The sequence below is a fragment of the Oryzias latipes genome, chromosome 10 (genome assembly GCF_053564925.1).
Source record: "Oryzias latipes strain Hd-rR chromosome 10, Olatipes_Hd-rR_3.1".
Lineage (NCBI taxonomy): Eukaryota > Metazoa > Chordata > Actinopteri > Beloniformes > Adrianichthyidae > Oryzias > Oryzias latipes.
In genome coordinates this window covers 12,262,693-12,288,713 of record NC_136246.1, presented here as the reverse complement: position 1 = coordinate 12,288,713, position 26,021 = coordinate 12,262,693, and the positions used below count along the sequence as shown (strand labels likewise).

Genomic DNA, 26,021 nt, shown 5'->3' with positions numbered 1-26,021 from the left:
TACCAAAAGATTTTATTCAGTGACACAAAGTTGTGTTATCTTTCATAGGATACAAACTAATTGCCTCTTTAATTAAAGCTGTATCTGTCTGTAAGTGATGTGTTCATCTAAAAAGTTTGGATAGAATTAATTCCCCTTAAATTAGTTGCAAAGGGAAATAAAAAACATCCTGTCTTGGATTAACATGTCTTCACATTGCTCCATCCCAACCATCCTCACACCTGCAGTGTTGGTTTCTGTGTTGAATAGAAGCTGATGTTCAAGAAGCCCTTAAACGCGTCAGTGGAACTTCCGGTTGATTTGAGTCGGAGCGCATCTGGATCACCGGGTTAACATTTGGTTAAATGCGGAACGCTAGGCAGAAAACGCAAGAGAGCTGCAAAGTATGTCTGGAAAAAGAACATTTCTTATTAAAAAAAAAGTTGCTCCAATGAAATCTGTGCGCAAAGAACACCCACCTACTCTCTATTTTTTGGAGCACCCAAGACCCTCGTTTTTGTTTTGTTTTTTGGAGCGACTGTCTACAGCACAGATGCTGCGCGTTGACTCTTGTCTGCAAGAGAACAGGTAGTTGGCCGGGTTTCATTGCTGTACTTTGCCCCACCCACCAGCAGCTCCAGCCCCCCTGTGTAACCCCTGATTGGCTGGAAGGATTGCGGGTCCTGAGACTGAGCGCTCAGCTCTGAGCTGCGCGCCTGCCAGTGTGCACCAGCGGAGCGAGAGGAGCGCTTGTTGGAGTCAACTAGACAACCTACTGGCAAGGAATGGACATTTCTTTTTCTGCATCTGCCCGGCTGGATATAAGGTGGTGCGCTTGAGTTTGCTGCAGATCATCATGAAATGCGCTTTAAACGCACAGTAGGCTCCGGCACCGCTTCATCATCTCCTTTTGGCTCCATGTTCACACACAGGATATTTTTGTTTTCTTTTTTTAAAGTGTTTTTTGTTTTCTTACTGAACATAGGGATACAGAATCTTTTTTTTTTTCAAGTGAGACACTGAGGATTTAATTAGTACGTAAAGCTTGAAGACCTCCTATGGGGACGAAATCTGCTGGAAATAAAAAGGTGTCCGGGACTTAAGAGATGTGATGAGACATTCCTGCTTCTGCATTCTTCCCAAAAGAAAAATAAAACATTCGGACTTTGGCTGCAGAGGTTTTCTGCTTTTTCTTCAGCAGATGTCCAATGTTTTCTTTAAAAGAAAAAGACATGCTCAGCTTCTTTACTGAGAAGGAAATATAGCCCCAGCTTGTAGATGAATCACTCAGAACAAGATGTGCATCCAAACTGCGAGTTAAACACTGAATGATCACCAGGGAGGAGAATTTAACGGGAACTTTCACTTCTAATCCTGCGCGGAAGGTTCACATTTTTGGTGGACTTGCTCAGAGGAATTCTCATCTCCCACTCCACGCACTTCCAGCTCCTTCCCTCCCCTCAGCTGCAACTTGAAAATGCACAGTTCATCAAACGAGTCAAGTGTAAGTCCAGTTTGCTGCTTGTTAGGAGCTGAGCGGATTTACTCGGTCAAATACTCTACTGTGAGAGGATTCAGCATGTTTTTGTGAAGCTGTCGACCTCAATGTTGCGCCCGCTGCAGTAGACAGGAAAAAGGATGGCAGAAGAGTGAAATAAGCTAAATCACTTGTTCAAATCAAAGCTTCCCGACCATGATATGATCTACACGCAGAAGAGGTATCCGTCATCTACACAAATTTTTTGTTTTCCTGGATGTTGTATTAAGATGACTGGCGTGCGTAATTTTGCCAGATTTCTCTGACGCGCATCCGTTTGCGTAATTTTTAAGACTTTTATTAGGCAGAGAAATAACTCAACAGGTAACAATGCAGGGCAAGGAGATGGAATTAATACAAATAACTACTGTATTCCTCCTGTCTTGGGTCGTAACCGAGGCTGTAATTAACCTAAAATACGGAATAAATGAGGAGATGAAGCCCGGGTCCGTGATTGGAAACGTGACAAAGGACGCGCTCAAGCAAGGCTTTCAGATTGCACCGCAGCCCCCCTATTTAAGGGTGATTTCTAATTCGGAACCACGATGGGTGGAACTGAGTCCTGCTGGTATCCTTACAACCCAGATGAAAATAGATCGGGATGTAGTTTGCCGACAAAACCCAAAGTGCATTATTTCCCTAGAAGTGATGTCAAACTCGATGGAGATCTGTGTGATCAAAGTCGAAATCGAGGATTTGAATGACAACGCGCCCAAGTTCCCAACGAGCCACATTGACATTGAAATCTCCGAGAATGCCTCCCCTGGTACCAGGTTTCCCCTAGAGGGGGCAAGCGATCCTGACTCGGGGATCTTTGGAGTGCAGTCATATTCAATCACTCCAAACGAGCTTTTCGGTTTAGAAATTAAAACCAGGGGTGATGGGTCAAAAATTGCTGAGCTTGTTGTGCAAAAATCTTTAGACAGAGAGACCCAGTCTCATTACACGTATGAGATCAGCGCAGAGGACGGAGGAGACCCTCCGAAGATAGGCGCGGTTCAGTTAAATATCAAGGTGATTGACTCTAATGACAACAATCCTGTTTTTGACGAGTCCGTTTATACCGTTAATGTGATGGAGAATTCTCCCATCAATACTTTAGTCATAGACCTAAACGCAACAGATCCTGACGAGGGAACCAATGGAGAGGTTGTATACTCCTTCAACAGCTACGTCACCGAGAAAACGAGGGAGGCTTTCAAAATTGACCCCAGAACCGGGATCATCACAGTCAACGGCGTTTTGGATTATGAAACCTCACAAATTTATGAGATTGACGTCCAAGCCAAAGATTTAGGTCCCAACTCCATCCCAGCCCACTGCAAAGTCACAGTGAATGTGATGGATACGAACGATAATCCACCTGTCATCAGTCTGCTCTCACTCAACACAGAGATGGTGGAAGTCAGCGAGAACGCACAGCGTGGATATGTCATCGCGCTCGTGAGGGTGTCAGATAAGGATTCTGGCGCAAACGGGAAAGTGCAGTGCAGGCTGCAGGGCAATGTTCCGTTCAGACTGCAAGAATATGAGAGCTTCTCCACCATACTTGTTGATGGGAAGCTGGACAGAGAGCAGAAAGACACGTTTAACCTGACCATCCAGGCGGAGGACAGTGGCACTCCTCCTTTACGCGCCACCAAATCTCTGGTTGTCAAAGTCACGGATGAAAATGACAACCCGCCCCATTTTCTGAAGCCCCACTATCAGGAGATGGTGATGGAGAACAACCTGCCTGGTTCGTGTCTGCTCGCTGTGTCAGCAGAAGACCCGGATCTGGGCATGAACGGCACTGTTTCCTACTCCATAGTCCCCGGTGAGATTAAGCACATGGATGTAAACACATATGTCAGCATCAACCCATCAGGCCGCATTTACTCCATGAGATCCTTCGACCACGAGTACACTAGAACTTTTGATTTTAAAGTTTTGGCACGAGACAACGGCAACCCCTCCCTATCCAGTAACGCCACCGTGCGCATTGTCGTGCTCGACGTGAACGACAATACCCCCGTGATGACAAACCCGCCGCTGGTTAACGGGACAGCGGAGGTCTCCATCCCGAGAAACGCGGGGGTGGGTTACATGGTGACCCAGGTCAAAGCAGATGACTATGATGAGGGGGAGAATGGGCGCCTGACGTACACCATCTCGGAGGGGGACAGGGCTTTCTTTGAGATCGACCAGGTGAACGGAGAGGTGCGCTCCACCCGGATGTTTGGAGAAAACGCCAAATCCTCATACGAGATCACGGTGGTGGCGAGGGATCACGGCAAGCCCTCCCTGTCCGCCTCGGCCTACATCATGGTGTACCTCTCTCCAGACCTGAACGCGCAGGAGCCTATCGGATCTGTCAACCTTTCCCTCATCTTCATCATCGCGCTGGGCTCCATCGCAGCCATCCTCTTCATCACCATGATTTTTGTGGCAGTCAAGTGCAAGAGGGACAACAAGGAGATCCGGACATACAACTGCAGGTACTGACACACTCCCCGCGCGCGCGTGCGCATGCACGCATAAATGTGTGTGCGTGTGTGTGTGTGTGTGTGTTTGCTCCATGAACTGCTTCTATCATTCAGCATGTAAGAGAGGAACTGCAGATCCTTCTTTTTCCTTTGAGGTAGACTTAAATGAACCCGGCTGCTTTAAATCAGCTGCTGAGGCCCACGCTCCAGCACTAGGGGGGGGCCTGATTGATGGATTTAATCCTTCCATTGTGACGAATTGACTCATAAACGCGACGGTTCAACTGTCATGTTCAATTTGCAGTTGTGTTGCCGGACAATTAACGCCCCCCCCCCCCCCCCCCCCCCCCCCGCGCGCCCCTTGACTGAATGGCAGTCTCAGACATTTATTGTTTTACGGTTGATTGGCTGTTATCATCCTTAATCTGCTGGGATGATGGACATTCCTCCTATATTTGTCGTTTTAGGTGCATCAGAATCATAGATTTTCATCCACAAAGTGAAAGCCAGATTTGTTGTGGTTTTTTGTCAAGGAGCAGATTCTTTTTTCTGATTTGGCATGAATGGTGATTCTCTTTTTACTCATCAGCATCACTTCTAGCTTTCACCCCCCGCATGTGCCACATTTCCACTGTACATTTACATATAGATTGGATTTGAGAATTTAACCTGAAGCTACAATCATATTTTTCTCTTGACTTAATTTTGTTGATTTGAGGTCATTTTGGCAGCAGTAGTGATCATACAAAAATAGGAAAACTGTCGATATTTTCTCCATATTTATTTATTGCCATTCAAATGTGTAAGATTCATTTGCAGTTGTCACATTTACCATTGATTCATAACATTTCAAGGCCTCAGTAGTTAAATTACTGACCTGTGAAGCCATTATGTCTTTTTGAAAAAGTTCTTTGGCGCGTTTCATTTGAAAATATGAGTTTCTGATCAAAGCGATTTTTTTATCCTCTGTTTTTCTTGTCAGTCAAACGTTCAGTGCAGAGAAGTAGTGACAGACAACAGTAAATTCGGAGCTGCTCCCAGTTCTTTGCTCTCCTTGTGTGAGCCTGTCTCACTGCAGGGAGCTTTAATTAGTTCGGATGTGCTCGGTTTTTCTGTCGCCACCTCGAGTACCAGGAGCAGTTATCTCCAATTTATTGCTTGTCCTCTGTCAGTCTGTCTTACTCTGAAGTCCCCCCCATCCCAGACTTCTACACCAGCTCAGGGTTGAGCATTAAAATGCTGAATAAAAAGGAGATCAAGTATTTCCTTCTTTCTTGCAGCTGCCCGGTTTCTTTCCCCTGAATCCAGGGAAGGAAAATGTAGCAGCTCTAAAGATGCAACCTCTAAGAAAAGTGATAAATGGAGATTTCAGGTGCGACAGAGGATTTTCGCAGCTTTTTAGTGAAGAACTTGTGTTGCAAGTTCATTTTCTCCTTATGAAAGAAATAAAAAAAACACTTTTTTTTCTGCAATGAAGGCTAAATTTGGCCCCTTCTTGAGTTCTAGTTAATATAGAGATACAACGGACACATGCAAACACTCAAGTGATATGAAATCTGTCTAGTGAGGTTTGTAGAGATCAATAGAATGCTTAGCATCCACTCTCCTGCAAAAAGCATGCAAAGCTGTGCAACGACTGCACATTTACCCCAATCTGAGGCTCCTTTGATAAAGCATGGCTGTGCTGCTCATTTGCTCATATTACAGTCAAAATACTCACTTTAAGTTTGCAGAAGTCACTGAGAGCAGCTAAACTGATCTGAATCTGCAGTTCTCCTTTATTACTGGACTGTATGGGCTTGCTTGCAACTTAAAGGAAAACAGTGAATTAGTCTTGGGTGATTGTTTTGAACATGACACAGGTAGTGTTGTTGAGTTGCAGCTCTTTTGCTTCGCCTCTGTGGTTTTGGCATGTTTGAATATCGTCAGCCTGTTTGTGACATGTCAATTGTTCAGCACGCAAATGCAACCGAGCCGGGGCTGACCAGCTCCATGGCGAGCCGGGTGTGGGAAGTCACCAAGGTGTGGCGTTCTCTCCCTGGCAGCTATGGTTGGAGAGCACCCCATCTGGCATGATGGTTGAGCTTTTTTGACCGTGTGGGCAGGGGAGGGCAAGGCAGAGCACTGCTTTATTGAGTCTGTTCAGTTTCTTCTACTTGCGCAGGGTGGCAGAGTACTCATACGGTAACCAGAAGAAGTCCAGCAAGAAGAAGAAGCTGAGCAAGAACGACATCCGGCTGGTGCCACGAGACGTCGAGGAGACGGACAAGATGAACGTGGTGAGTTGCTCGTCTCTCACCTCCCCGCTCAACTACTTCGACTACCACCAGCAGAGCCTGCCGCTGGGCTGCAGGCGCTCCGAGAGCACCTTCCTCAACGTGGAGAACCAGAACTCACGCAATGCAGCTCCCAACCATGGCTATCAGCACCCGTTCACAGGGCAGAGTCACCAGCAGCCAGACCTCATCATCAACGGCATGCCACTGCCTGAGGTGAGATACAATCCAGTGTGCTCCGTGCTTCATCCAAATGCCGGGCTGCCTTGGCTGTCAGGAGGAAAGGAAAAAGTGGGGAGATTGATTTATAAATTGATTTCCATAATTTAATGCAGCGTAGCCACAAAGACACACTTACCTCTGTGGATTTACTCCCCCATTAATGACCATTGTTCGGGTTCTTTGATCCAGCTAAATCTTATCAAAGTAGAGTGGAGGAGCTCTTTTCAGCACATCTCAGGGCCTACTGGTATGTAGCATTCCACTGCACCAAAGTACATTGTGTCAGGGAAATTTCACTCTGTTGTTGATGGAAAAGCTGAGCTATTTGAAATGGCAGAGGAGTGCCAGTCGAGTGGAATCCTTCAAGGCATTTCAAGGTGTCCAGACTCTGAAGCTGACCTGTGATGAGAGAGCTTTGCCAAGCAGAATTTGGAGGCCTGACAGAGTGGATTATTTAGCCCCTCTCACTGCACTCGCTTCCCTTTTTTCTTTGTTGTGTGTGTTTGTGTGTGTGTGTGTGCACTGCAAAATGAACAGGAGCTTGTGCACCTGCCAGATGTATTGACTCGGCTAATCAGCTGCACCACACATCATTGCAGGCGCTAACAGAAAGAATAATCATTGCTTAAATCTGTATGTCGTCCATTTGGCTGCAGCGCTGCTGCGTGGCCACTCTGCTCAGCCAGCTGCTGAGTTATCCTGACATGCCATGCGTGGCTCCAGTGGAGCCATGAGGGTTTGACTTGAAGGACTATTTGAGCTGACAGGTGTATGCCCACCTGCTGATCTTTAGTTTATAGATTTTTTTTTTGCGCATGAACCCTTCTTTTGGATTCACCCTTCTTTTGGATTCTTCTGAAAACCCCTCTCTTTTTTGTTCACGACCCACTTCCCTCATGGGAGAAAGGGACATTTATGTTTGCGTGTGACACAGACAGAGAGAGATGGCGGGAGTTGTGTGTATTTGCGTGAGAATGTGTGTGGCGCTCGCTCGTAAAAGCAGCAAAATAAAGCAGAGGTCCAAACACTCTCTTGTAATTGATGAGTCCCATGTCTGCTTGACATTCAGAGAGGACAAGATGGGGGTGCAGGCTCTGGGGAGGGGTTGAAGGTCTTGAAACGCAAAACGCAAGATGGGTATTGATATATTGACTGGATGATTCAGAGAGAGCCGGGCACAACTGGATACTGAGGGGTCAATGAGACCCACTTACAGGCATGCTGATTTACCGGACCCATCCTCGCTGCTTGATGAAAGAGTGTATGAGGAAAAAAAACACCAGTGGAAAGAAAGGGAAATGCCTTGTGGTGGTACGCTCTCAGATGTGGGAGGTTCAGCAGGAACACGCAGTGACCCATGTGCTGGGATTACTGCTATAGGTGGTGCTTTGCAGGTCACTACCACTCTCTCAGTCACAGAGAATTGCAGATATGAAAAAAAAAAGTAAAAAAAAAAGAAGAAAATCTCTTGAGCAGGGGCAAAGCTACTGGGGGTCTAGGGGGGGCAGCTACCCCCTTAACAAAACGCCAATATTGAGTCAATATTAGAATAGTTATTGACAACAATTAAGAAATAATAACTACAAGCTTCCTTAAGCACTGCAAAAATAACAAAAGCAGTATTTTTGTAAATAAAACGTTGAACCTCTCAAATCTTTGGCTTTGCCCCTTTGATCCTTTCCGTAATGACCTTCTTCTCCACTGATCTCATTTGCCAGCCTTCCAAAGTATTCGCCCCCACCATATAGAATGTTCCAGCTCCGCCACTGCTCCTGAAGCATCTGTGTCTGAAGCATCCAATAAAAGTGCCTTAGCTGCTGGATTAGGACAGCCTTTATTTGTTTCAGCTAATGAAAAAGAGGCAGATTGATTTTGAGGAATCACTATGCAACTATAGAGTTGATGGAGCGTTGTGAGGGCAGATAAGGAGGTTGAATCTGGAATCTCGGTGCCAGGTGTCTGAGCCCTGACCGCATTTCCTTATTTCTTTTTTTTTTTTCTTGGAGGCAGTAGATTGGCTTGATAGATGCCAGAGCTGCTTAGCATGCAACCTCCACCTCTCTTCTTCTTGCATTTGATGGTGACAAACATCTCTTTGACCCGCTCTTTGCTCTTCTTCGCTGGACTGATAAACCTAACGAGCGCACGCGTGTGTGTGTGTGTGTTTTTGTGTGTGTGTGAGCTACAACTGGCAGTTCACGGAAAAACCACAGCAGGAACGTATCTGGTCCTCCAGCAGAGCGACCCAGCACAACAGTTGTCTTTGTTTTTCTTTCCCTCCCATTGTGACATTTGCGAGAGACAGAAGCTATCCAGTGCATACAGATGTTGTTCCTAAATAAAAAATGTGTTTGCTTTAATTATAATTCCATTTATAGCGCAAACAAACCATGGTGTAACGACTGATAATTGCTTGGTTACAATGAGCAAGCATGGGCTTGAAACCACTTGACTCCACAAGTCCTCACACCCGAATCCCATTGACTGTTAGAACACACGAGTGGCTGCACTGTTGTGATTACTGAGGCTGCTCTGTTTCCTCAAAAGTTATTTTCATCCTGAGGACAATCTCATAACTATCCATTATTCATTTATCCTCAGCAGAGTGGCCGTTTGCTGTTTTCCACCACTGAGTTCCCTGTGAGTTTGCTAAAACGCCGCCTTTAAAAAAGTTCATCACGCCGCCGTCTGATTTGATTTGCTACTATCATGAAGGAGGATATGAGTTCGTGTTTATTTGTACTTTACCTCTTTGATCAATGAGCGTCTACTGTTGTCGGTTTCTGTTCAGCAGTGAGCATCCTGCTTATGTCAGAGCGTTGAGCGTCTCCTGCAGATAAAACACGCACGCAAACGCAGCAGACTCGACCGAGATAACGGTGACAGGTCTCCCCAAAGGCCTCATGCTTACAGTTGCATTGTGTATTTTGGATCATCCCTGGTGTGAATGTGCGTAAGAATATAACTCCTCGAACATCGCTATCTGTTGTTTTGAAAGGGTGTTTGTTAGGCCTGTCTGTGGTCACACTAATACAAATCCCTACAGGAGAATGGAGCTGTCTTCCATGGTTTAATTGGTGAGGTAGATAATTATACAGTAAGGGTGTAGCCTTTGGCTGGAGTGCATTTCTGGATTTTCAAATTGTGCCTCTCAGACCTGTGCCGTGTAATGAGAACAGCAGAAAAATGAGTTATCTCACTTTATTGATCCGCTTTAAGATGTGACATTATGAAAAAAGGAGGCCGAACTTAGCGTGTCCCACAGGCTAAAGCTATTTGATAACTGCAGCATTCATCGTCCAGATGCTCAATATGCTCCCAGTTTCTGTGTCTTGGTGTTACATAAGCCCTAATGATGCTGGAGCGCATTCTCCGCCGCAGTGACGGCTCCAAATCCTGACAAACAAATAAAGATAGAAGGAAAATGTCCATCTCGTCAAGCCAATCAAAGAGAACTGAATATGAAAAACGAAAACATAAAAAAGTGACAGAAGATCTCTGTGAAACGGCCGAGCTGTTTTTCTCTGCTGGTTCGGAAGTCTTTTTTGATGCTGATGTAGGAAAAAGCAACGGGGAGTGGTTCCAGTGAGGCTGCACATTCCTTTCTATCACTTCACATCAGGACAATACGCATGCGAGCATTCAAACGTGTCATATTGAGCATGCAAAATAGATGTCATGCTGTCACTGCATCTTACACGTCTGCTGAAAATGCCAATCTTCCCCCTTAGACACGAGGAGACACTGTTTCTTTTTTTACTGTCACATTTAATTGAAATATGCGCTGGGACACAACCACTTACATCATTATGAGCGAGCATTTCAAGATAGAGAAGCATAATCGAACCCGTTTAGTAATCAAACATTGGTGGGACCTTTGATGCAGTGATGCTGGCACTGGGTTTGAGATGCTGCATGCATCCTGCTGAAATGTCCGCTTTTTTATTTTTGCCGTTAATAAAGATGTCAGTTTGAATCACTGTTACGGTCTTGGTATAAAAAAGTTAGCATTTTTCTCTTATTTCAGCAGCTATTCCCAGTCTCTATAAATAATGAATTAGCATTCTAAAGAAGTCAAAAGGACAGGCCAGAAAATTAGAAATTACATTTCTACAGATTGCATCTGGAAACATCAGCGTCATTTGTTTGTTGCCCTGGACAACCAACAAATAAAACTAACTGACAGCAAGCTGAGGACGTCGCTGCTGGCGAAAAGTGTAACTGAGAGTCAGCAACGATAGCAGTTAGGCACAAATAAAACGCAAATCCTCTTCCTTTTTCTTGAATCAGCACCAATGTTGTGGCTGGATGCACACGTTTTGGCAACTGGAGAAATTCTTTACAAAAATATGAATATAAATGTGTTTTATTCAGTTTTGTATCAGCTTGGATGTAAGGAAAATCAATGACTTGGACATTTTAGAAAGTCCACTGAGTCATCATTTGCTACAGTGTACAAGAAGATCAATGTAGGAGAATTAAAAAAACAGTTTTTTGGCATGAAGTGAAGTTAAAAGTATTCATTTTTAATAAATTCATCTTGAAAAACAAAAAAAAATGTAACTGCAAATGGTCATTAAAGTGACAAACAAACAAACAAACAATAAATAAACAAATGCTTAAGGAAGAGAACAGTTTAAGATTTCATTGAAATGTATGTCCTCACCCCCTAACATTTTGTAAAAATAATCTTAGTTGGAAGAAAATATTGACAACATTTATATTGCACAAGAAGACATGAGTGCTTAATCTTGTAAAGTCAGTGTTTTTTTTTATTTTTTATTTTCTAATTTATTCTTCGAAAACATGGGAAGGTGTTTGCTGGAAATCTTTTCTGGAGCACTTCAAAGAGAACCACTTCGTCTCTAAAAGCTTCAGATGTGCACTGATTGAGTGGCAGATGAACCTTTTAATTATTTAGAGACGTTATTTGTGAGGCAAAGGTTTCCGAATCGCTGCGCTTTTCAAGTGTCAGACGGGGAAATAAAGCTGTGTCTGTCAAAAGAAAATTAACCGCGTGACAATGATAAACCCCTTAGTTGGCTCAACCAATCAGCTTCAACACGCGACGCTGGTGTGGCTGTGAGTGATGGACTGACATAACTCAACAAGATGGTTTTCGGCTCCTGCTCATCCAGGTGCTGGTTTAACACTCTGATTTGTTTGGCCTTGACCCTAATCTGCAACGCCCCATCACTGCATGTCATTCTTGATGTTGCAGGGGGAGAACAAAGTGACATGAAGCCCCCACATCCGCTGGGGCGCCACCTTCTCATTAGGATCGCAGCACCCAGCCAAAAACACTTAACGGACAAAACGCACAAGTGACAGCGTCTGACATGCACATCTCACTGTGTGCGTCTCTAACCACATTTGACTTGTACGCGTTGTAAGACTGGGAGTATTGTGGTAGGAAATTGGCAAATCAGGGGGAGTAATGGTTGAAGATTTGGAGAGGGGGGGTGGGGTGGGGGGGGGTAAGATTTCTTTACAGAGTGTCAGTACTTTTAGTCAAGCTGTGTGGCTTCTGCCTGAAACATATTTTTCTTTGTTGGCTTTCTACAAATCAAGCTCACCTCGAAGGGAAACAGCTGTCTCGCAATTAAATTGCTTTTGGAAGATGCTCAAATCCACAAAAAAATAAATCAGATTATTTTCATGTACTTTAACAGATCCATATATATTCATATATATTGATATAAAGTTATGGCTTGCAAATATGCCTTGTTTGTGGCTTTCCACGACCATTCCATGTATGTCTAATGGACTTTTCACGTATGAATTTATCAATGTTTAATTTTTAAATTGTGTATATGGCGCACAGGTATCACATTAAAATTACATAATTGACTCACAAATTTTGGCTTTTATGTTGGTTTTTACATGTTTGTTGTGTGGTTTATTCATACTTCTGTGGTTTTAACGTAGTTCATTTGTGATACATCTGTGAAAAATTGATGTAAAGACCACAACTTTTCTATGACCAGTTTTCCTCTGTGCAAAATGTTTTAATCATTTTCCAATAACTAATTTAAAACGTTTGCTGTTTTATTGCTAGCTGCCCTCTTAATAGTTGCTAGAGGGGTTCAAAAAGCTACGCAAATATTGCTAGGAAACGTCCAATAACACTTTAAAGATTTTAAAATGACAAGAAAGCACAGATAAAAAAAGAAAACTTCAAAACAAAATGAAACTGAAGTAAAAAGTTTTTAGAAAACCACTATAAAACTCTAATGAGAACTTTCCTCGATGATGAAGGTCTCACGATGTTGAACACAGTTTAGAAATGGCTGTAATGGCTTCGGCCTGACAGAATCATGGGTCCACCAGTAAATGAGAAAAGGCTAAATGGACTGAAGAAAATGGACACAGTGATGATGCTTATCACTGGATGAGGGAACATCATTACGTACCTTGTTAAACCGTGGAAGTACTACATGACCATAATCAGCCATTTAAATTAGATTTCCTTCCACTTCTTTCTCTCTTAATCAAACTCTTTGACACAAATATGTCACTCTGATAAAAATGATGATTTTGGCATTTTTAACATGTTCTTATGGCAACGTTTTGATGAAAGAGGAAAAATATTTAGAAATTTAGGCTTAGAATTGCATTTCTGAGTTTCTTCATTCAAATCGTGCTGAATCAGGAACAGATAAAAAAATCCACCTGAAAAAGAGTTTATTTGTGATAATACGCTGAATGGGCCACACCCTACATTTCTCCATTCTGATGCATCAACTTGGCACTTGGCTCAAAACTGTACGGTTGCATAGGTCCAATGTTACTCGCCATCTTTGTTGCGTCACTAATGTTAGGGTGGGGGTTGAGGGGCTGTAAGGTACAGCGTGTAAGCAAGGGCATGTGGGGTCGGAGCTGCTAGAAATACAACTCAGAGGTGAATTTCTAATGAACTACTGCCCTTTTCACAAAGTTTGTCCTGGAAAACAAGAGTTTGTTTTTTAGGGGGCTAAAATGGCATAAATATAGTCGAAATACCACTTGGAACGCTTTTACAATAGATCAAAAGATGATTGGAGTATGACCTTAAAGGTTTCTTTCAGGAATAAGTGCTAACACAAACGTTCTCTTCAAACATTTTGCTAAAAAGTTTCTTTAACATTGAAAAGGAGGTGGAAAATAAGGGTAGACAATATAAAAATTGCAACCTTGGAAAAATGAAAACCAAGAAAAAAGCATCCTTCATTAATGCAGGTCCCCCCCCCCCCCCCCCCCCCGCATGTGCTGGAAATGTCTGTATTTACAATAATGCAGAAAAGAAAAGGTCAGCTTGCACATTTCAAAACTCAAACCCGGGACTTGTTATGACCGCGAGTGAAATCTATTTGCAGTGGAGGCTCACAGTGCTTGTATCTGTGGTACAGTCAGCGGATGTCAAGAGGAATGTTCCCTCCTGTCTTCCAGTGGCTTTGTAAAATTACAAAAGGAGCATTTGTATAATTTCCACTGACATGCAGTAAAAGAAAACATAGCTGCCTTTCCTGTATGTTTGTCCCTTTTTGTGGATAATTGTAAGAAAGGGAATTACCTCCTTTTTTTGGGGAGGACTATTTTTTTCCTTGTGTGCATCTATGCCCCCCCCCCCCCCCCCCCCAACACACACATGCAAGAAGAACAAACAAAATGAGAGAAAAGTAATTACAATTTTCTTTTGATGACAACAATGTGCACCGAAAACTAATTTCATCCAAATGTGCAGAGAGAAAAGGTATTAATTAGAATCTGTGGATATCAGGCCTATAATTATGTTTCTCTGTCCTGCCATAGCTGCACATGGGGTTGCCAAATTTCATACCACATTGTAGCCGAGGGAGCTCTCTGCAAAAGCAATGGGGGAGGGAGTCTCGGAGAGCTAACAATCCTTGTTGTTAACAGAAACTTTTTTTAAGCAGCTTGCTCTGACACGGGGGAGCCGTGACCTTTCAAAGTGTCTTGCCTTTTGCTTAAAACTAAGAGGGAGCAGGAGCATGTTAGTTAGCATTTCCCCCATCAGAATAAATGTCAACTTCTGCATGTGTAAGTATGGAAAACAAGGGAGGGGCACCAGTTTGCTTTAGGATTGAGGAATCCTGGGTTCAGAATCCTACTGTGCTCCATGCTTTCAGGCTGGCTATGCTTAGATCTGTAAATTTGGGCGGCACCTGTTTATAATGTTGAGTTAAATTTAATCCGTCCGGAAAACAAAAGAATCCTCTGTTTGTTCCGTGTCTACCTTTTTCTAAAGAGAGCGCTGCAGACAAAAGAGAGCAAACGTCATTGTGTGAATAGCCCAAATACTGCATTATACCTTTGTTTTCTTCACTCTAGCAGCAGGGTAGTCTCCCCGCTTCTCCTCACCTTTCATTCCAGCTTTCATACAGTGCTTTTGTTTCCAGACATAAACCTGGATTTGCATTAGGAAGTGCATGTCTGCTCTGTTTGATGAGCACGGCGGGCAGGCCGGCAGCGATATCTGCCGCCTCAGCCGCATGCAGCACTATAGCTAGTGGAGCAGCAGGGCAGCATAATTGTGCATTGTTCATCCACAGAACAGAGGCAAGCATGTAATGAGCTGTAGCATTTTCACCCAGCCAGCCTAATGGGCTATGACTGAGTGGAGGCCTCTCCGAGCCCCCCCTTCCTGTTCACTGTGCCCCTGTGTGGCCAGTGTCTTGGGCCTGAGCCTTTCCTTTCTACTTTTATCCCATTCTTCTCTGCCCCATCAGCATCAGCCATTCCTTCACCCCTGTTATTGGCCCCCTTTATCTCCTCTCCCGTCCCCATTGTCCCCCTGTCTGAGGAGACGGTGGGACCCCTTAATGGCTTCAGTGTGTGGCTCCTTTTGGCATTCATGATGTCCGTAAACCTCTGAGCAGTAAGTCTGATTCGGCCTGACAGGAATCAGAATAGCTCATTGATGGGACCCCGGCTGCTCTGTGATTGCGTTTAAAACCCTGAAAACACTGAATACAAATAAAAGTTCAGGGGAGAAATTTGCTGATGTTCATTGTGGGGGATTTGTTGTTGGAACCTAGCTCATTTTTCTATCAAGGGCTATTTTGCATTTTGATTATGTAGTTTTCCTGGGAACAATTCAGGAGGGCTGTATTTTTTTCTCAGGTTTGTTTCCCGGGATTACGGCTTTTCACAGAGGACGCAAGCATGTTATTTACACTCATCTCTAGTTTTCAGAGAGGTGGGAAAGCATTTCTTTGCTTCTGTAATACCAGGTCAAGATAGAAAGACAAGAACGCGTGCTGGAGAATAGATTACATGTACTCTGGATTGGGCTTGGAATCTAAAAACACTATAAGAGATAGGATTTATTATTGCTCTGCCAGCGGATTGATAAAGACTTCACCCGTATCACGGCGCCCCCTTGAAAGATCAGAAAACAACAGAGGTTGTCTGTCTGCGGTGCACAAAAAGATATCAGTCCTTGACTTGCACCTCACGTCTGTGTCTTGACATACCGAATCACGGGGATCCATGTTAATGAATGAAAAGTGCTCGGCCTCTGAGCAGCACATTCCCCAGCATCCTCTGCAGTGCGAGATTAGCTGTTCCCCGCACAGGTTTGTAGGCGAGCGGGGACGGCATTGTGTCTGTGCTTGTTAAAGTGAAGATTTCTTGTAATCTTTGTGCTTTAATAACATAGATTGACTTCTCCTTTGGGGAGCAAAGCAGAAAGGTCACCAAGGAGCTGAGCTCATAATGCTTTTATCTCGTTCAGGGACTGTTACATCACTACGAGCTGTAATGTATCAGCATGTGTACGGTAATACACGCGTTTATTGCACATGCTTGCACACAAAAGGGATGGTTTTAGCTTATTAGTTTACATTTTCTCTTGTCTATTTAAAAATTGTAGAAAAAAAGGGAGATTTTGGAGTTTGTACTCATCAACACATGCAAAAGTGTTTTCGTCATTCCTTACCATAAAATTTAAGTCGGTAAAGTCACTAGCACGGATACAAGAGCGGGACTTTATAATTAAACCACTTTCCCCCCAAAAAATACCTCAAATTCCCTCATTTCATTATTTTCTAAATGCCTTCATTTACCATCCATTTTCTAATCCCGCTGCACACCTTACATCCCTCACAGCAGGGTTGCTGGAGCCTGTCCTGTCTACTGTTGAGTAAAGGCGAGGTATACCCTGCACAGGTTGCAAGTCTGACACTGAGCACTGACACATTCATTTCTCCAGAAAATAACCCGATTTTCTTTTTCTTTGTTTAGTGTAAGTCTTGAACCAAACTTTTTTTATGTGTGTAAATGTTAAGTGTGCAGGAGGACCGCAGACAAAGCAGTAATAATGTAAGGGGGTAGGGGGTTGCATGGGAGTCACATTCTGACTTTTCATTTGTTCCCTACCCAGTAATGATTATTTTAGTCTCTAAGCCCCAGATTTGGCCTTGTTTTGCTGCAGGAAGCAGCATCAACAGGGACAGAGCAGCCTTGCTCTGGCTGAGAAGCTTGTCTGCCTCTAAGCTGGTTGGCAGCGCACCGCAGGTACACAACATGGAAGACAGTTTGAGTGTAATCACAGGAGGTCAGCTGGAAAGTGAAAGGGGAGAGAATGATGGAATATGTGTAGGTGTTGCTCGGGTTTAGCTGTGGGCTCCTTTGAGCAATCGTGTGGTGGCTGGATTTGAAAACGTTCTAATTATAGACCTTTAGCGTTCGCCTTGTTTGTAGTGCTGGTAACAAGCCAGTTGTCAGCTTCCATGAGCAACTGCAGAAAACGGACTTTTGGTTTAATTTGGAGGGCTAGCTATAATCCAGACTAAATCCCTTAAAGTTGAAGCCTCCCTCCTCCTCCCCCAGCTGTTGGATTATGGGAGTGTATTTAAAAGGATAAGGGCCTTCTTATAACTGCTTCCCTCAACACTTGCTTGGGACTTCAGAGATGTGGGGGCAGGACGGTCCGTCACCATCACCCAGTGTGAACAGCTATGAGTCACGGAGATTAGGCATTTGACGACTGTAGATCAGTGATAATCAGAGTTTACGGTTTTTGAACCCGGCAGTCACAAAGACATATGGATCCTTGCATTTGCCTCAGCCCCCACCCGGTGAATGCCGTCAGCAGGCTGAGCATGAGTGAAGGAGAACAGCTAAATTAACAGCACTATGTGACAAACAGGAGGTTCTTGTTTGCAAGAATCACTTTCATTTGTGAACCGCTGTTTCACTGAGGCTTTTGCTGCTGAAGGCGATTGGAAAATGTGCATTTAATGCTGCGAGAGCATCCAAATCTGAGCTCCAGTCAAGATTAAGTGATCAAAGTAACACGAATATGATATTAACCTTATTTAAAGGCAATCAACTCAAAACAAGGGAATCCCTCTGTGACAATTAAGTGCAGGTCGAAATAATGGTTTTACATTTTGTTCCTGAATTTTATATTTGAGTTGGTTTTATTTGGGTTTTTGATAATCTGTAGCTGCCCAGGATCAGTGGCATCTTCTCGCTCCCATCGTTTTTGCAGAAAAAAAAAAGCATAACATGGGATTAGGAAGATTTAGGAAAGTCTATGGGGGATGTTTTCCTTTTTTTTGACAGATTCAGGCTACATTTTACCCCCTGTTCCTAGGATTTTAGCAGTAAAAGAAAAACAATCTTTAAAAACTAGCTGTCTAGTGGTTAGAGATTCATATTTAAAAGATTACTGTACAAATGTAATCATATTTTTTCTCTTCTTTTTTTCTTTTCCTGTCTCAAATCAAATATTGAAATAAAAACCTTGTATTTATCGAACTTTGATTTAAAGACCCCCCTCTAATGAAAATGCTGCTTTTAGTGTTTTTAAAATGTAATTGTGTCTTTTTTCTAACAATGCAGGACATACTGTATAAAAAGAAAATTTAACTTAAAAATTGCATATCTGAGTATGTCTTTATTCAAATCCTTGTGAATTAGGAGCGGACGAAAAATAATGTTTCCTGCTCCACTCCATTCTGATGCATCTGATGGGAAATGGGGCGGATTTACTCTGTGCCAACAGTTCTGCCCACAACTCAGAGGAGAATTTACTTATGAATTCCTGTAGCTCTGCAGAAGCTATAGAAACGACACAGGTTTTCTGATTTGGGCTTAAAACGGCAAAATCATAATTAAAAGACCACTCGGAACGCTTGGAAAATAGATCAAAAGATGATCGGAGTGGGACTTTAAATGCTCAAAAAAATCATTAGATATGTAAACATTTTATAAAAATTGTAGTTAAAAAAAATTAGTGAAAATATATAACACAAAAAACAGCTAGGGAGCTGCAGAGAGACTTCATCCTACCAGTTTATAGTTGTTTGTATCAGTCACCACTGCAAAAGTGTTGTATTGAGTGCTGGGAGTTTGGGAGCGGTGTTGTGCTGCAGCGGGGAACAAAGAACAATCTACAAGCTCACATAAGAATATGTGTTGTTGGAGATGCTATATTTGAGTGTGAGGTTGTTACTTATCTCATCAGGGTGCAATGGTGGTGAGGTGAGGGAGCGCAGCCAATCCCTGGTGGAACCAGACTGCAAACCCTGAGCTCTCAGCTTAGGAGCAATCTGGGAGTTGCAGATAGAGTCGAGCCACATGGGGCCAGCTTAGAAATAGAAGCACCTTTGTGTGAGCACTTGTTTACCTGCATGTCAACATTTTTGACTCAGCTCATTAACCTGTGCAGCTGGGTGGATCAAACCATCTCAAGCGCTCCGTCTCGATGTTTTTCACAATTATTGGCAATGGCCTAATGTTTGAACGAATGCAGTGAACTTCAGCGGATGAACACATGAAAGAGCGGAGCGATGCAGCAGCTATCGCACCTCAAAGGCAGCGAATCGATTTCAGCTGATACCAGTTCACACATAAACCCTGTAGCACTTTCCTCAAATCTAATCATGGATCCATTTAAACTGCGTTAGCGGGGAGTCTACTTGCCACTGAGATGGGCTCTCATTTTCCAATATTTTTGAGTGCATCAGGTAAAAAATGAGCCAAGTAAGGGTGAAATAACTGCTATACATCTTCCATCTCTAAGAGGGAAAAGGTTTGTCATGTTCCTCTGAGCCCTGCCTCTCTTCTTTTCCCATTATCCATGCAGTCAGCATCCTCCATAAATTGTTTTGCATGACCTTTGCTTTAGCAGTTCTAATTATTACCATCACACAAGCCCTGTAAGGCACACGGCTAATTATGCTGGATTTATCTGAAGGGACATTGGTGCCATTCTTCATAGGCGTGTCTTGGCTACTGTCAGTGCGGGTGATTTAAACCAAGAATAAGGTTAATTTGGGTAATATGGTAATTGTAATTAGAGTCTCGGTAATTACAGGCATAGTAGCTATAAAGACAAGCCCATTAGTAATAGTGATCCAAATGAACCCGTTGCACATATGCCATACCTTTAATAGTTGAGTGAAATGGCTTTGCCAGAAAAGTGTGAGAGATAAAGCATGATGACATTATCACCGGGCCACATTGTTGCTGTTTCCTCGCCACAGTTGCCAATCGATGTTTGACAGTGGTGGCTGAAAAAGATTGGATTTTCAAAGGCATTGTGGTACTTTCCATTAATGTAGGGACCAGAACCTCTAGTCATCGCATCTCATAAAGAGTTGTAACGAGAGGAAACAGTATTTTCAAAGCTTCCGCATGAATAAAGAGGGGCAGTTGGAGCCGTCTTTTGGCTGGCAGGCAACTCGTGTAATGAGCCTAAGAGGTATCCAATTATTCCACGTGCGATCAAAACGGAGACGGAGATTACTTCACTTGCCTCTTCTTTTTTTTTCGTTGACATTTTATACTGTAACATCTTTTGATAGGGGGCTGGGGGAGAACGGAATAAAACGACTGCCAGCGAGAGCCTGATAGTGTTGAACAGGCTGCAGCTGTACAGTGGTTTCTGTCTCGCAGACACAAGCATAAGCTTTCACTCACATTTTTATTGTTCTTCTCTTTCTGTGCTTTGCTTGTATTTCGTAATAAAAGTACCTGTTCCGGTGAATGATGCATTATGCTTCTTTCACAGTATGCCAATTGCTCAAGACAGGAAGGACGCTTTCTCATGACCGCAGGCTCTGGCTAAAAAACTTGACGCCTGATGGCTGACATATTTTTCATAGAGCTGCAGTAAATGGACTGAAAGCACTCACTCAAAGTCCCCTTTTCCCCATCCAGCATCAAACCTGTTTACCTGTCCATAAAATAAACGAATGACTAGGTATAATAGGATAAATTGTAAATTGACTTTAAAACTACAATCATCATGATGGATCTTTGTGTTTGAATGTAACTCTTACTTTCTGTTATGGTACTTTAAAGCCCCACTCTGATGAAAATCGTGTTATTAACATGTTCTTGTGGCATTTTTCAGATGATGGAGGGCATGTATAAAAAGAATTAGGCTTAAAATTGCATTTCTGAGAATTTCTTTATTCAAATAATTGTGAATCAGGAGCAGATGAAAACATGCAGTTGGAAGAAGCTTGCAGATGTGATTCATCTACTTGCAGACAAATAAATCCATCTATGTCTTTGTTTTCCTTGTATAAGCTGGCATCTGGCTCTAAACTGTACAGTTGGATTAGTCTTATAGTGTTCATTTTTGTTGCACTGCTAATGTTAGGTTGAGGTTGTGAGGGGCTGTTACCTAACGGAAGAGAGTGTAAACAGATAGATGATGGAAAGTGGGGGCAGGCTTACTCCACGCCCACAGTCTCGCCCACAATGGACTACAGCCGCACTGTAGAAACTTTAACCTTGAAAACAACAAATATTTTTGGATTTTGCCTAAAAATGACAAACATTTTAAAAGACAACTGTAACGCTTTTCCTATCGTCGTAGTGGGACTTTAAAGCCTTTGCTGGATGAAGAGCACAAACTTAGACACAAGTTTTGCAAATGCACCCATCTAAAAATGTATTCCCAAAATAGACTAACTTTTGTTACGATCCTCCCCTATTTTACTCTGGAAAAAAAAAGAAATGGGGATTTCCTTAAATACCCCACACTCCCCTGGGTCCCACGCCTTGATTACATGACTTCTGTTACATAAATTACCTTTACACATGTGCAGATGTTCAACCATAATAAATCATTTAGACGAACATGAAATATGTTAGAAAAATATTGTGTTTTTAAGGCAAAATCTGATACACGTTTGTTCTATTTCTCATTACTGGCTTAGTGGATTGTGTTATTTTGTTTACACAGTGCTTTAAAACATGTTACAACAAACAAAAATAGATAAAGATTGATATTTGGCTGTCATGTAAGCAGGATTGCTGGAAACCCTTTTTCTAGAAATACCCAAATTATTGGATTGTGTTTTGAATTTTTCCAGATTACTATAAAAGCACAATAAATGCCTCGGGCTACACAGAGAAAAAAGGCATTTTTCCGAATGTAAGACATCAAACTGCATCATGCTTTGAGACAGAAATGATGAAATAACTAAAGACAAATAATATTATGTACCACAGCACTGAGACAAAGACAACCCCACCAATCTGCATCAGAACAGATAAACATCCAGCCCTGAGATATGTTCTTGGTAGATAACAGCTTAGCGTGAGTGTTAGCAGCACACAGCAGTGCAGGCAGACAAGCTCACAGAGCAGAGCTTTGATAAGCACCAGAAATTACTACATGTTGTTTATGGAGGCAGAACAAAAGGATTCAGGGTCTTCATTTCAAGAAATCAGGTTGTGAAAAGGTGGATCCAGGATCTGAAATGAATGTCAATTAGATGGATGTGACTTGATGATATGGCTGCAATTATGGAGAAACAAGATATCTGCTCAAGTGAGTGTTTGTGTGTGTGTCTGTGTCAGTGTTTTCATTGGTTGAATGAGATGTAGAAGTGCAGTGCTTTGTTCTCCCTTGTGGAGAAACAGAGATCCCTCATTTGTGTGTTTTTTTTTTTTTTGTTGTGTGACCCTGCTTATCGCCCCGCAGTGAAAAACCATGTTTCCCCCCTAAAGACAGGCCTACTACAACAAATTAAATTAAATAATGTCAGAGCGGTTAATCCCTGTGTGTTTCAGCAGCTGAAACCCCCCCACCCTCCCTTACGAATGAGTGCATCTGGACCCCTCTCCTCTCCACTGGCCCTGCTCCCAAGCTGCCAGACTCCCAGTCCCTGACCGAGACAACAGCCGGCCGCCCTCAGACTTTCTGCCCCGCTGTGACCACGCAAACGTCTCTGTGTGCAAAAAAAATCTCTCCCTGTGAATTTCGTTTTCTCTGAAACTGCATTTTAGCCTTCTTTCCATGTAAATTTGGATTCGGGTAGCAGTGGTGGCATCTGTTTTGCTTCCAAAAGCAGTGAATGCTGTTTGATGGCACATTCCTGTTAATAAGCCGTCTTTACAGATGCTGTAGTTATCTGTGAGCAGCTAATACTCTACTGCCAATCCCACCAACAACAGCCTGAAAGGTTCGTCCTAAATACTAGCAGCAGATGTGCTGCACATGAAAGCACCAGCAAACAGGATACAAAAAAAACAAATCACCAGGTTTCTGAGTCTGGGTCTTGTGATGTAAGCTAGAGGCTCTCTTAAGCAAAAGGGACTGATTTATGGTGCATTCTTTGGCATCAAGCTACATCATCCAGCCCTGAAACCGAGCTTTGATTTGCATTAGTAGCCGCTGTTGTGTTTAAGGGGGTTGCAGGGGAGTTTTTGATGATTGCGGGCCTGCAGGCCAGCCTTGCATGTGTGTGCTGCAGATGTGAGCACCTGCACACATGCCCTATGAAAAGCTCCATCACCCCTCCATCCAGTCAACACGCAGTGCAAACATGGTTTGTTTGAGCGAGTGGCCTGGGGCTGTTGGATTAATGAGCGCTGATGAAGTTCCACTCGTATCCAAGGTGCTGCCTCCCTATTTGCTGGAGTGGCTGAGATGCGGTTGTGTGTCTGGAGGCGGTGACTCATTCCCTTTACCCAGTGTCAGATTAAGGCATGTCAATAAACAGACCCACTCAATCCATCTCCGAGTGACTGCATCCGTTCACAGAGCTTCCTAGTCTGTAATGAGCTGCTGCAAATCTTCATCCAACTAAAATGTCTGGAAAGATGCCTTGTCACAGAGAGTAGGAGAGGAAAAACAGAGACAGGCGACGGGGAGAGACTGCAGCTGCTCGGGTGTGAGTGGCAGCCACCTTTAAGCTGCTGAGACAAATTTCACAGAGCCGCACTCCTCCGTGCTGCAGAGGGTGAGAAGATCAGCTCTCCGCACGGCTTATTTCATCTCCTTTTTAATTTTTATTTTCCTGGTGTGTGCCGAGTTTATTAAAAATTAATTCCTTGCTTACTGATTTCAAAAGTAACTGAAAGTCATGCTGTTTATTCAGTCGCTGCTCTCGTGTAAGCAATTTAAGGGGAATGTGTTTACATAATCTGCACTGTTTCGGAGTGTTTATTTTTAAGGCCCGGCCCAAGGGATCCAAGAGAAACCTTTGGGAATATCTTCTGCTCCAATTTAACACCCCCCTCCCTCAACACTGGCTAATGTAGGCCACAACTAAAATTAAAAAAATGACTATCTAGTAATTTTGTCTGTTGCTAAAAACGTCTGTGTTACTCCACAAAACCTTCCTAGATTAGATTCTCTTCTTGGCATTTCAGAGTTTTTTTCAAGAAAAAAGCATTTGACCATCTACCTCTCATGTGGCGCCATATGCACATTAACGGATTTTGGGATGAGAGGAGCATGAAAACTTTTGACTCTGACATCCAAATTAAAGTAAATCCCTCAAGGCTCGCCTGGAGGGGGAAGTTCCTGCTTTTGAGTTTGATTGGGCTCCGCAGGCTTTAAGGAAGGTAAGCTGATTTCTTTCAGGAAACGGAGCGGATAATCAAATCTCTTCCTTCCCGCCCCTCTTTTGGATATGTTAAACCATAAAGTCTAATGACATGGAGACACAGAAGTCTTCTGTTTGATCTGCTGTGAGAATCAGTCTGAAGGCGTGCGCAGGCCTGAACCTGGAACAGGTGTTTAATGACACCCTATCCTCTCCGCTTGAAGCACTATTTTTCTCTGATTGATATTATAGCTGTATGAGAAAGACTTGAAAGCAGTAGACAAAGACAAAGCAAACACCAACAACAAAAAAAACTAAATGCAGTGTGGCCAACAGCAGTTTGGGCCTGAGCGGCTCAGACTAAAGCTTCTGTAGCGTCAGCCGTCTCCAGCGGAATGCAGACGTCTGCAAACGGGCCCTATTATTTAAAATCTTTTCATCATGCTGAAAGAGAAGGAAATAGCTTTGACGTTGAGAAGCTCATGAATAATGAAAGCTGTTTCTATCAATGTATGTATAATTAATCACATCTCTACTAACAGGACTTCTGTGGAGCCTGTAGTCCTGAGTGACATGGAGACTGGTCTGCCTTGTTGTCTCGGCTTCACAATAATAGTCGGCAGCATGATCTGCAGATTTCTACATGGGTTGAGGAGCGAAAAGAGCGGACGTCACACCTCAGCTGCGCTCCCCACTGAAGGAGGGCTGATTGTTTTCGTGTGAATGGGAAGACTTTTGCTCAGTTTCACACAGGAAGGCAGGGAAAATGGAGAGGAAATGCAAGCAGGAAGTGCAGTTAAGTTTCATTTATCTGTTTCATTGTATCTAAGTAAAGCGCTCAATGAGAGCGCTCATACAATACTGAACACATGTACTCAGAGACCCCAGAGACCTCGTAGCAGCTTTTAGTTCACAGAGTGCATTTTCCCCCCAGTTGTGATCATCTTTAAACGTCGGACGAAAACAAAGAGCTGTAAAATCTGTTTTTAAAGACCCACTTCAAAGAAAATCATATTTTTGCTGTTTTTAACATGTTTTTGTGGCATTTTTTAATGATGGGGGACATTTTTTAAGATAATAAAGATTAAAATATTATTCATGGGACTTATTTGTTCAAATAGTCATGAATCAGAGAAATCATCAGAGAACAGACAAAAAAAATGGAGTTGGTAAAAGCTCCCTACTCTGCTAAATGCTGATACAATGGCTACTGTAGATCCACGTATGTCTTTGTTTTCCTCGTCTGAGCTGGCGTCTAGCTCAAAACTGTACAGCTAGCTACAAAATTGCTCGCTAATTTTGTTGTTTAATGTAAGGTTGTGAAGGGCTTTATGCTGGCAGGAGAGCTTTTAAATTTATGGATCATAGGAAGTGGGGCAGGCTTACTCCACAACAACGGTCCCGCCCACGCAAATTTCAAATAAACTCTTGCCACTCTGCAGAAAGTAACCACAAAGGTTTTTTGATTTTGCCTAAAAACAGTATCATCAAAATTAAAAGACCACTGGGAACGCTTGTTACAATAGATCAAAAGAAAGGAGTGGCACTTTAAAGACTCACAGGATCCCTCACATTCACACTATGGTTGATTTCTAAATGTGTGACTGGGCCGAGCTTTTGGGTGATGAAGCGGCATATTGCGGAGAAAGTGGCAGGTTGTTTGTCACTCATAGCCTTCTGCCATAATTGATATAATTTGAGTTTGTAGAGGAGCCGGTTGATATTAAATGGTAACAACTCT

General features: G+C 43.0%; 1 protein-coding gene across 8 annotated transcripts in view; it reads left to right on the top strand.

Annotated features, from left to right (window-relative positions):
* Positions 1 to 326: 326 nt before the first annotated feature.
* Positions 327 to 26,021, top strand: part of pcdh19 (protocadherin 19) — a 60,807-nt gene continuing 35,112 nt past the window's right edge. For 2 of the 8 annotated variants that reach the window (XM_020706432.3, XM_078953961.1), the window contains exons 1-2: positions 328 to 3,993; positions 6,146 to 6,260. In XM_020706432.3, the coding sequence (XP_020562091.1) occupies positions 1,847 to 3,993; positions 6,146 to 6,260 (2,262 nt within the window). In that variant the 5' untranslated portion in view covers positions 328 to 1,846. Of the gene's footprint in view, positions 3,994 to 6,127; positions 6,474 to 26,021 lie in introns of all 8 variants that reach the window. The other 6 variants (XM_004073037.5, XM_078953959.1, XM_011479902.4 and 3 more) reach the window with 4 other exon arrangements.